Here is a 12,422-nt window from a genome sequence, read left to right on the forward strand (position 1 = left end):
CCAGCAAACTGTTGTCTGGCCATAATATTTTCCTTAGAGAACAAATGTTTCCTCCTTGCATAGCTCCCATGAAAGTTAAACTTGTGCAGTTTCTTTCTGACTGTAGTTACCTGCACTTTATACCAATGGTAGCAAGAGCTTGCTTTAGGTCCCATGAGAACATTTTAGGGTTTTTGGAGGCATCTTGTGTTCTGCTTTCAGGGTGAGCTTGCTTGAACAGCCAAATATGGGCTTTTTGGCTGATATGAAATTGTTTTGAGGAATCCCTTACCAGACTCCACTGTCTTTTTTTTTTTTCTTCTCTGAAGTCCTCAGATAGTTTGTGTAATACTGCATAAAGTTAAATCTTTTCAACACTCAGGTGAACACCAAATTATAATTTCAGACGTTTAAACAGGGCAAACATTCTTGAAAATGCTCTTGTTAGCCATTTAATGTGGGACTAAATGTCACAGAATCCTAATTTATTCTTATGTAGAAATTTCATGTCTTTATTAAATTTTAGGGAAATTTTAGAAGGTATTTTCTTTTCTTTTATTGTTTATTTATATTGCTAGAAACTTACAGTATTGTTCAATTTGGGGTGTCCTAATTTTTTCACGATTGAAGATAACTAATGGAGGTGGAAAAATCTCCTTGTCTCTTTTTTACGTCACAGCTGAGTGTTCAGTCGTAGGAGACGTGTTTGTGACAACGTTTGATGGCAGGATGTTTCTCCAGCCGGGTGCGTGTCAGTATGTGCTGGCAAAGAGCCGAGGCAGCACCAAATTCACTGTCACGCTGCAGTATACCACCTGTGAAGAGGTAGCACCCTGTTCCTTACACAGACAGAAGTAAAATGCCGAGAAATATAATCCAGGCGTTGAGTGAGTCAATGTTATTGTCATGGTGACAGCATTACGTTTAAGTTAGACTGCGTGGTATTTGTTTTTGTATCTTTCTTATCTTGTTTTAATCTAATTTTTAAATGCACCTTTCTGAGATGTTCCACCATGCTTTGTTTCTTAGCTGTTCTTGGTTGAAGGGTTTGTTTTTCTTATACTTCTGGTCTAAACATATACAGTTGATGTGGTGCCTGATTAGGTGCCTGATTAGATTAGAGTTTTTATAGTTTTATATATTAAAAAAAAAGTGTTTTTCTTTTCCTGTTTGATTCTAGAGTCCTGTGTTAGCACTTCCACACCTGTGCTTTATCGTCAGAAATTTCTTTTACAGACACAGTGGACATTATCTCAGCTATAAGAAATGGGTTTTTGTATCATTTAATCTAAGTTTGTTCATAATGACTCTTTATATTTTTTCCTAATCAATCTTTCTGCAGACACCCTTTGGTTTTATTCTACTAATAGACTCAAACCAGTTTCTAAACCTGACTGTTATTGTGTTCGAAGATATATGTTTACCTTCAGATAGACATGTGTTTTGTCTAGTTTGTGTACAGAGCCTTGCAGAAATGTTACATAAACCTTGTCACATTTTCACAACAGATTAAATTGTCTTTAATTAGATTTTTTTGTGATAGAACACCACAAAGTAGTGGATAATTGTGAAGGGAAAGGAAGATGATGCACAGTTTTAATTATTTTGTTTTCATGTGGAGTTTGTTAATATTCCCTTTAAGCTGGTACTCCTTAAAGAAATCCATAGAAACTAATAGTCTTTAGAATCCACTTAATTGGTACATAGCTTCCATTTATTGGTTTGAAAATATTGGTGAGCAAACAGCATCATGAAGACCAAAAAACAAAGCAGACATGTTGTGGAAAAAGTGCTGGAGAACCATACAGCAGGGGTAGATTACAAAACAATACCCACAGCTTTGGACATCTCACAGAGCACTGTTTAATGCAGCATCTAAAATTGGAATTACTGCAAACTAAAACTGATAGCTTAGTGTTGCAGTAAACTTTAATCCTGGAAGAATACCTGTTAGAGGCTTCAAAAGACTTGAAACAGGGGCAGCAGGACCTTTCCACAGGACATCTAGAAGCTTAGAGCCAAAACTACAATGAAATGGTTTAAATAAAAGCAAATCCATGTGTTACAATGGCCCAGTCAAAGCCCAGACCTAAAGTTGGGAAATTTTGGAACGTTTATGTTCACAGACACATCAATCCAATCTGATTTAGCTTGTGGTATTTTGCAAAGAATGGGTGAATTTCAGTCTTTTCATGTGTACAGTTGGATTACAGCTGCTATTGCAGTAAATGGTAGGTCTACAAAGTATTGAACCCCGGGGGTTAACACAAATGCATGCTACAATTTTCAGATTCTTATATGTTAAAAAAAAAGGGAAACCATGTAGTATTTTTCCTTCCCCCTTACACTTGTGTGGTACTTTGTGTTTGTCTGGTACATCAAAATTCCCATACAATGTATTAAACTCTATGAAAAAGGTAAGATGATACAAATTCTTGTGGAAGACACTGTAAATACATAGATTTTTACATATTGGGAAAAACTCCTCTTCTGACCTGACAACCACTGCAAACATTGATGGGTGAAAGATATTTTAACAATTTAAAATGCAATAGATGCACTATCCTTTGTTTTGTCCTTTAATTACTGATCATTCAATGCCCTGTTGATGTACAGTATATGTATTTTGTGTGTATTTCCATGACATGATGGGTATTCTGTAATTCTGTTTAATGGCAGCAGCAGGTGTGTATTCAGTCAGTGACTGTGGTTTTGGATGAAGATGGGACTCATCAGATCACCTTGACAAGAGAAGGGGAGGTGATAATTGGCGTCAACCCAGCACCTGCCCTGCCCTATGTTGATGGTAGAGGCTACAAATGATTATACTTCATAGTTTATAGCACAATTAGACTCTAGAACAAAAGCATTTCAAACATTAGTTTTTTTCTTGTTGGAGAACATAACTTTAAAAAGTGCACCATTTTCTCTGGATGTACAGATGCGGTGGAGGTGAACAGACTGACCTCTGTGTTCACACAGCTGAAAGCAGGCATTGGTTTACGCCTGCATTATGACGGTCAAGGAGGGCGGGTGTATTTGCAGCTCATCAGCCAGTGGCGTGGACAAACGTTGGGACTTTGTGGAACTTTTAACGGAAACCTAAGAGACGATTTCCTGTAAGCACATTCCTTCCACTCAAACATAAAGGTTGAAAATGTTTTTGTTGACTGCTTTTTCTGTTTTGCAGGTCTCCAGCAGGGATGATAGAAGGTACTCCTCAGCTTCATGCCAATGCTTGGAAAGTGTCGTCTGCTTGTGTCGCTCCAGTTAATCTTCCCATTATAGACCCATGTGAGATGAATCAGCACAATGGTAATTATTTTAATGAATTTTACCATTAGATCTTCAGTGTCTTGGCTCGGTCAGTCCATGGTGATCATTTTGCCTGTGTGCCAGTTTACTATGCTTCGCAGTGTGATGTGCTTTTGGAGAGTGTGTTTTCTCCATGTCATGGCCACATCAGTCCAATCAGCTACCAGCAACAGTGCCGATACCAGGCCTGTCGCTGTGGGAGCAGCTGTCTGTGCACTGCGCTGGCTCACTACACTTACCTCTGCTCCAAACATGGAGTCGACGTTAATTTCAGATCGCACGTCTCTGAGTGCGGTAAGTAAGCATCTGGTTTGTGGAACGCGTGTCAAAATACCTTTTTATATACACCCTGAGATCATTTATGCAGATGTGTCACACTAAATAGAAATATTATCAAAAAGGTATTTATTTCAGTAATACAAGGTGTGAAACACATTATATTAATTCATTACCCCCAGAGTGAGTCATTTCAAGTCTTTATTTGTGTTAATATTGATAATTATGGCTTAAAGCTAATTGAAACCCAAATCTCAGAAAAACAGAATATTACATCAAATTAAATAAAAGAGACTTAATACATACATGTCCTAGATGCGCTATAAAGTACAGGGGTTGAACAATGAAACTGAAACACCTGTCATTTTAGTGTGGGAGGTTTCATGGCTAAATTGGACCAGCCTGGTAGCCAGTCTTCATTGATTGCACATTGCACCAGTAAGAGCAGAGTGTGAAGGTTCAATTAGCAGGGTAAGAGCACAGTTTTGCTCAAAATATTGAAATGCACACAACATTATGGGTGACATACCAGAGTTCAAAAGAGGACAAATTGTTGGTGCACGTCTTGCTGGCGCATCTGTGACCAAGACAGCAAGTCTTTGTGATGTATCAAGAGCCACGGTATCCAGGGTAATGTCAGCATACCACCAAGAAGGACGAACCACATCCAACAGGATTAACTGTGGACGCAAGAGGAAGCTGTCTGAAAGGGATGTTCGGGTGCTAACCCGGATTGTATCCAAAAAACATAAAACCACGGCTGCCCAAATTACGGCAGAATTAAATGTGAACCTCAACTCTCTTGTTTCCACCAGAACTCCACAGGGTCAATATACACGGCCGGGTTGCTATAGCCAAACCTTTGGTCACACATGCCAATGCCAAATGTCGGTTTCAATGGTGCAAGGAGCGCAAATCTTGGGCTGTGGACAATGTGAAACATGTATTGTTCTCTGATGAGTCCACCTTTACTGTTTTCCCCACATCTGGGAGAGTTACGGTGTGGAGAAGCCCCAAAGAAGCGTACCACCCAGACTGTTGCATGCCCAGAGTGAAGCATGGGGGTGGATCAGTGATGGTTTGGGCTGCCATATCATGGCATTCCCTTGGCCCAATACTTGGATGGGCGGGTCACTGCCAAGGACTACCGAACCATTCTTGAGGACCATGTGCATCCAATGGTTCAAACATTGTATCCTGAAGGCGGTGCCGAGTATCAGGATGACAATGCACCAATACACATAGCAAGACTGGTGAAAGATTGGTTTGATGAACATGAAAGTGAAGTTGAACATCTCCCATGGCCTGCACAGTCACCACATCTAAATATTATTGAGCCACTATGGGGTGTTTTGGAGGAGCGAGTCAGGAAACGTTTTCCTCCACCAGTATCACGTAGTGACCTGGCCACTATCCTGCAAGAAGAATGGCTTAAAATCCCTCTGACCACTGTGCAGGACTTGTATATGTCATTCCCAAGATGAATTGATGCTGGATTGGCCTCAAAAGGAGGCCCTACACCATACTAATAAATTATTGTGGTCTAAAACCAGGTGTTTCAGTTTCATTGTCCAACCCCTGTATATGCACTCCATACTTGGTTGGGGCTCCTTCTGCATGAATTAATACATCACTGCAGCAAAATATCACAGCGATCAGCTTGTGGATCTGCTGAGGTCTTAAGGAAGCCAAGGCTGCTTTAATTGCTTTAACAGCTCGTCTTCCTTTTTAGATCTGGTGTCGCTCATCTTCAAATAAAATGCTAAATAACTTAGCAGTGGCTTAGCACAATGAATATGAATGCCCATGTATTCACATTGTATTTGTGTTTGGTGGCATTTGAAGCACAAACTCTAGTGGCAGTCCCCATCTTGTGAATTTCCCCAAACTCTTGGATAGGCTTTATTTCACAATCATCTCAAGGCTACCGTTATGCCTACTGGTTTTGCCCCTTTTCTACAACATCTTTTTCTTCCACTCAATTTCCCATTAATATGCTAAGATCCAGCACGCTTTACCCACCTATTTTTTTTTTTTTTGTAGGAATGACCTGTTGTGGCTTTTTTTATGGAAGGTGTCAATCACTGCTGGACAACTGTCTTCCTTATGGCCTTGTCTAGGCCATTACATTTCTATATTAAAAATAATTTTATTGGAGTTTTATGATTTTCTGAGAAACTAAATTTTGGGGTTTTATTTAGCTGTAAGCCATAATCATCAACATTAATAGAAATGTTCATTATTTTACTGAAATTAGTTAAATAAATAACATTTTCAGTTATATTGTATTGTCTGATTTTTGTTGGATGTTGCTGGTTTAGGAGTTGTATGCCTTGGAGGAATGCTGTTTCACTCATGTGTGTCATCCTGTGGCCGATCCTGTCGTGCACTTGCCAACACCGAGACCTGCGACCCGACTGACTGCGCAGAGGGTTGCGGCTGTCCAGATGGCAGTTACTACGACGACGTGCGCAGGCGTTGTGTGCAGTTGTAAGAAAGATGCATTTCCTATTTTATCCTTAAAAAACAAGTGGCTTTGAGCGCAACTGAAAAAGGCTTTCATGAATCATTTTTCTGCAAATCAACATAGAAAGCATCAAAATAATGCAATGAGTTTCTCGTCAGGTCACAGTGTCATTGCTACTCCATGGGTGGTGTGTCGCAGCCAGGAGAAGTGACCTTCAGTGCATCTGGCCCTTGGTAGGTCACAGCTGCTCTGTCTAGGTCTTAAAATTTATAACGTTCTTCTCCTGCTCTCCTAACTACACTCTGCCATTCCGAAACACACGATTTGATTCATTTGAGAAGGAATAAAAGCTTGAGTTATTGTCATATGAGACGTAAAGCTCTCAAACTCAGATTGTGTTTGATGGCATCATTCCTTTTCACAAACACTTGACGCTTTCTCTCTCATGTCTACTTCACCAGCCTGTGCAGAAATGGGAAGATGGAGTGTGAGCCAGAAGAAAAAGGTAATCTCTCTGCTCCCCTCTGCTCTCTCCCGTTAGCTCCTTCTCTTGTTCGTTCCAACAAAGTGCCCTTCCAGACTGTATCCCGCTCATTGAAATCAAGAGCTTCATTTCTGAAGTTGGAAATGGTTTCTCATGACTCGCAGCTGCTGTTGATATTTTAAGCGACTGGTGCAATGATTTTGCTGAGTGCATGGGTGTCTGAATGTTGCAGAACCAGATAGCGTAGAGGTGGGAGAATGTCCGGAGGGAAAAGTGTATCACAGCTGCACGGAGCAGAGCAAAGGCGTGGCTTGTGCACCGACCTGCCGTAACCTGATGTTGAACCTCACGTGCCCACCCAATACACCGTGCATATCAGGCTGTGTCTGTCCTCCAGGGTAATATAAGGACTTTCCTTCTTCCATTGTTTTTGCACTATTTATTTTACAGACAGGGACTTGCAAGCTATCTTTTACCCCAGAACTATTTCTCTTTTTTGTCACTTTACAAACACATATTTCATTTTCTTGGGATTTTATGTGATAGACCATCATAAAGTAGTCTATAATTGTTGAAGGAAAATTACACTTGGTTTTCAGGCTTTCGGGACAAAGTGTTAAAAATGTGACATGTATTTGTACGCATTACTTTCTTGAGCCACATTTTGCTTCAATTGCAGCTGCAAGTCTTTTAGGTTATGTCTTAACCAGCTTTGCCCATCTAGAGGCTGCCATCTTTGCTTTCTTATTTTTGAATTTTCCCTTTCATTAGTCTTGGATTTAAGTGTGGACTGTTAATGGGCCATTCTAGCAGATAAATATGCTTTGATCAAATCTCAATTCTCAAAGTGATTAAGTGGATGACAGTGAATACAGGAACAAATGATGATGTCTACACATTATGTTCTATTCATTTCTAGTTGGAACTTGGATCTTGGAATAACCAACTTCACTATGTTCTGGTTTCGAGTTTGAAAACCAGTGGGATTTGTTGATTATGGGCTCACTGATCAGGCTAACTACTCTTAGCAGTACAACTTAATATGTATATATTTCTTTGTATTTGTACTTTTGTACATCACAGCAGCATGTTTACTCAATGAGGTTGTATAACTGTGATTGTTAAAGATTTAATGAGATACAAATAATCAAAGTGCTATTAATCAGATAGTTTCAAGGCAGCCTTATTGGATTTTGAAGTCAGAGTTGATGAGAACCCACAACTTCCTGAATCAGACGTTTGACAGCTGGGGGGGCGTTCTGTTATTTTTAAGTAAAATTGGATGTTTCAGCTTCTGAGTAAAAATGGTGCTACTTGAAAAACTTGGTATTTACCGAGGTGGTACTTGTTGTAAAAAGTCTTTCAACCACTGATCTAATCCAATCCTTTGTGGCTTTGGCTGAATGGTTGGGGTCGTTGTCCTCCTGGAACTTGGACCTCCACCCAATCTCATATTTTTTGGGACCTCTGTTCTTAGCTTCATCCATTTTCCCATCAGTTCTGACCAGTTTTTCTGTCCCTGTTTAGGAAAAGTATTCTCACAGTATGATACCGCCACTACCATGTTGGGATGTCGTGGTGTAAGGTTCAGTTCTGGTCTCATCTGACCACAACACCTTTTTTCTGCATGGTTGCTATGTACCAAAATGCGGACTTTCTTTGTTTCAATGATCTTCATGATGCTGTTTGTTCATTAATGCTTCTACCTGACTTCTGGCACAATCTGAGAAAAGCTGTATTTATCTAGATACTACTTACTGACAGACTGTTTAGCTATTGGGTGACTTCTGGTTGCGCTAGATTTTATTTAGAGCTATTGAAGTAACGGAGGGCTAATATAAAAGGCAAGCCATGCTTTTTCATGTTTTCATTTTTTTTTTTTTTGTAAATGAAAACCCATTTAAACTTTTAATTCACAATTATATGTACATTGGGGGCTATATCCCATTAAATCCAAATAAAATACATTAAGGTTTGTGGTTGCTTTAATACAGAATGTGACAAAGGTCAAGGGGGTATGAAAATGCTTGCAAGTCAATGTATGTATGAAACATTATTACCTTTAGTTTGAACAATTTCAGTTTACAGTCATGGCAGTCATTTGTCCTAATGACTACTGATTAGTCACAACTGAATTGAATTTGTTCATTACTCTCAACCAACAGGGATTTTGACCTCTATTAGATTTCCTGGATTTAAACGGCTTAACCAACTAGCATTAATTAAAGCACTGGCTGCCTGGAAGCTTGTCTGAATCTCTAATCAGTTTTAATTAATGAGTGAAGCATTAAGATGTTATGTATTTACTTGAAAGGTGTGTGTGTTCCACCTGTGTTTTATCTGTTTAAAGGCTCGTGCTGCACCAGGGCGAGTGTTACTATCCAGAGAACTGCCCCTGCGCTTGGCTTGGACTTGAATACCTGCCTGGACAAGTTGTGGAAACATCTTGCTACCGATGGTAAATGTGTCTCCTGTCCTCATTATTTTCTTTCTTTTATATAGTACCGTATACATGAATCAATAAAGGTATAGTTCTGCAGTAGTGGTTTAAACTTTATAAGCAAAACAAAGTAATTAAATTCACACTACTCCATCTTTTTTTTCTCTCTGCTAATCTCTTGTGCACCTGTCCTCCAAGTTTGTGCCATCGGGGCTATTTTAACTGCAGCTACTCTCCATGTCCAGCTGTATGTACTGTGTACAGCGACAGGCACTACCACACCTTTGATGGACTTGAATACGACTACCAAACCGACTGCCAGGTTTACCTGCTTAAAGTGAGTCGATTCTGCTTGCATCATGCATGATAAAAAGGGATTCTCTCTGTGGGTCAGCGTTTGAAGAGGAACGTCTTCTTAACATTTCCAGGCCCTAGAATGATTGATTTAAATCTGGGAAACAAGATCTAAGGTCATTTCTAATCTCGAAAAAGGGAGTTGGTTTTAATTAGAGCAGATTATTGTGTGTGTTAGCGAGAGCACAGCTGGGTGTGGGCCACAGTAACGCAAGCAGACGTTGAGCAAAGCTGAAAGTGGTACAAAGAAACCAGTGTTCGCATCAAACCCCTGGGCTCCTGCGCTCCCAGGGATATAGAATTAGAATTAGCAGTGCAGACATTCTGGTTCAGACCCAGCCGACTGCTGGCCAACGCGCAGGCCTGAAAAAGAATAGGGGAAATAAGTCAGAGTTTCTTCTTAACATCTCAACTCTACTTCCTTGTTTAGTCAGCTCGAGTATATTTACGCTGGATAGATGTTTCTGGCATTTCTGTAATTCTTAACATACAAATGAAAATATTTTAGCTACAGCTGCTCTTTACATACAGTCGGACAGGAGCGAAAGTAATATATTTCTTCCTCTCTCACCAGAGTGCTGGAGAAACCGAAGTGTCCATTGTTGCCCAAAACAAGGACTGCTATGAGAGCGGCATTGTGTGCATGAAAATACTGGTCGTTCACGTGGGACTTACCAAAATTTACTTCACTGACAACTCTGGCAATCCTGTACAGGATCTACACACAGAGTTACACTATAAATATTTCCACAGCAAGTCATAAACATGTTCATTTTTTAATAAAAACATCTATCCCATACTTTTCACTTGTACTCCCTGCTTAGAGTCCTTCTACTGTTGTGGGTCGGGGTTCGGAGTTTGAGCTGTGGAACGCAGGCTACTACACCGTGGTCCATTTCTCCAGTCAGGATCTGACCATCCTCTGGGACCGCAAGACTACTGTACATATCAGAGCTGGACCCTGCTGGAAGGTGCGAACAAAGAGCATCATTTTCTCAAATTTATAAAAGTGTGGTCTAAAGAATTTAAAAAAAATAGAGCCTTGTATAGTTTCATACTCCTGGAACATTTTCACAATTTGTCACATTATAAACCACAAATTTCTGTGTGTTCTTAGTGGATCTATGTGAACCCAAAGTAATGGGAAACTGTGAGGTGAAAGGAACATTACAAATTGTCTTTAAAATATCTGTCAAATGCAAACCTAAAAAATGTGGCATTCATTTGTTTAGGGCCTCGTTTAATTTGATACCCCTAAATAAAATCCAGTGCAACTAATTGCCTTCTGAGGTCATCTAATTTGCAGTTTACCTTTAAGTTATTTAATCACAGAATAAATGCAGCTGCCCTGTGATGGTTGTGAAGCTTTGTTAGAAATCTTGGAGCACAAACAGCATCATCAAGACACACTAGACAGGTCAGGGATAAAGTGATGGAGCAGTTTAAAGCAAGGAAAGTATTAATCTGAGAAAGAGCATGCTAGCTCTAGAGGAGCTGCAGCTAGAAGACTCTGTTGATAGCACAGCTGTTAGCCTTGTACTCCTCAAATCTAGCAATTATGGAGGAGTGGCAAGAAGAAAACTATTGTTAAAATAAAAGTTATAAGGAAATTCATTTAAAGTTTGCTACAAGCCACAGCAAACATGTGTAAGAAGGTGCTCAGGTCAGATGGGACCAAAGCACTTTGGCCTACTCGCCAAAAACTATGCAAACTAATTTCACGTCAGCTTGAATGGTGTTGGCAGAATCATGCTGTTAGGATGGTTTTCTCTATCAGGGACAGAGCTGATCTGAGCTGATGGAAATATGGATGGAGCTAAATACAGGGAGATTTTCACCAAGACAGAATGATAAACAGATTGAGTGTATATAGCATTTTTACAGTTATATCGACCATACAAAGTGCTTTACACTAGAGCCACATTTACCCAGTTGCACAGACATTCATTAACCAATATGCAGATCAGTGAGCAGCTCAAGTGCTATCAAGAGGAAGCTGGGATCTAACCCACAACTTTCAGATTGCAAGACAACTGCTCTTCCCACTGAGCCACAGTCATCTGTAGTTCACCTTCCAGCAGGACAATAACCTTTAACTTGCAGCCAGAGCTAAAGAATAGACTAGTTAAAGTCCAGACATAAATCTAATTGGACCTGAGTATTGCTGTTTGCAGATGTTCTCCATTTAATCTGAGCATGAGCTTTTAACAAAGAAGAATGAACAAGGATCTCCTTCTTTAGAGACATACTCTAAAAGATGTGCAGCTGTATTTAGGGCAAAAGCTGGTTCTGTAGTTCCAAATGACTGAGGGAGGGTTGAATATGTATGCACACCAAATAGATTTTTAGATTTGTAAAAAAAGAAATCTGAAAACCAAGTGTTATTTTCCTTTCACTTTATAATTATGCACTACTTTTTAATAGACATTCTCATAAAATCCAAGCAAAATACATAGAAGTTTGCTGTAATGCAAAAAAATTAAATCAGCATAAACATTTTTATGTGACTTATTTCTCTGTTTTTTCCTCCAGGGTCTCCTCAGTGGCCTGTGTGGAAATTTCGACAGTGTGACAGTGAATGATATGACCACATCCAGCCACATGGAGGTCAGTAATGCACAGACATTTGGAAACAGCTGGGCTCTGGGACAGGTATGACTCAGCTTAGCCTTACTGCATTGATCTTTCCTCCATCTCCTTTCTTCTCTGTGTCTTTGTCTATAAACGTCTCCCGCACTCACTCACTCACTCACTCCTCTTCCGTTCCCTGTTGCTCTTGAGCTGGTCTCCCTCGAGTACGCTGTGATATTTAAGAGTAATCAGACACTTGATCTCCCTCTGTGTGTGTGTGTGTGTGTGTGTGTGTGTGTGTGTGTGTGTGTGTGTGTGTGTGTGTTTTAGTGTGAAAGTGACTACATAGTTGAGCGACCGTGTGAAAGGGACTTGGGGAGACAGCCGTACGCTAAGAGGGAGTGTGCTCTCCTCTACAGCGATGTCTTTGCACCCTGTCACAACGTGGTAAGTGCCACTAAAATGGACACACAGTCGCCAACACACACATTCATACAGAGTAAATGCTGCCATGGAAAGGTTATCCTGCTTTTAAC

General features: G+C 40.0%; 1 protein-coding gene across 1 annotated transcript in view; it reads left to right on the plus strand.

Moving 5' to 3' along the window:
* otogl (otogelin-like) overlaps positions 1-12,422 on the plus strand; it is a 47,957-nt gene that overhangs the window by 11,620 nt on the left and 23,915 nt on the right. The window contains exons 15-29 of the mRNA XM_047382189.1: positions 659-804; positions 2,659-2,785; positions 2,921-3,098; positions 3,170-3,294; positions 3,379-3,588; positions 5,892-6,060; positions 6,196-6,270; positions 6,499-6,542; positions 6,754-6,919; positions 8,872-8,979; positions 9,160-9,298; positions 9,890-10,024; positions 10,140-10,286; positions 11,848-11,967; positions 12,217-12,333. Of these exons, the coding sequence (XP_047238145.1) occupies positions 659-804; positions 2,659-2,785; positions 2,921-3,098; positions 3,170-3,294; positions 3,379-3,588; positions 5,892-6,060; positions 6,196-6,270; positions 6,499-6,542; positions 6,754-6,919; positions 8,872-8,979; positions 9,160-9,298; positions 9,890-10,024; positions 10,140-10,286; positions 11,848-11,967; positions 12,217-12,333 (2,006 nt within the window). The remainder of the gene's footprint in view (positions 1-658; positions 805-2,658; positions 2,786-2,920; positions 3,099-3,169; positions 3,295-3,378; positions 3,589-5,891; positions 6,061-6,195; positions 6,271-6,498; positions 6,543-6,753; positions 6,920-8,871; positions 8,980-9,159; positions 9,299-9,889; positions 10,025-10,139; positions 10,287-11,847; positions 11,968-12,216; positions 12,334-12,422) is intronic.

This window comes from Girardinichthys multiradiatus, chromosome 2, assembly GCF_021462225.1.
Source record: "Girardinichthys multiradiatus isolate DD_20200921_A chromosome 2, DD_fGirMul_XY1, whole genome shotgun sequence".
Lineage (NCBI taxonomy): Eukaryota > Metazoa > Chordata > Actinopteri > Cyprinodontiformes > Goodeidae > Girardinichthys > Girardinichthys multiradiatus.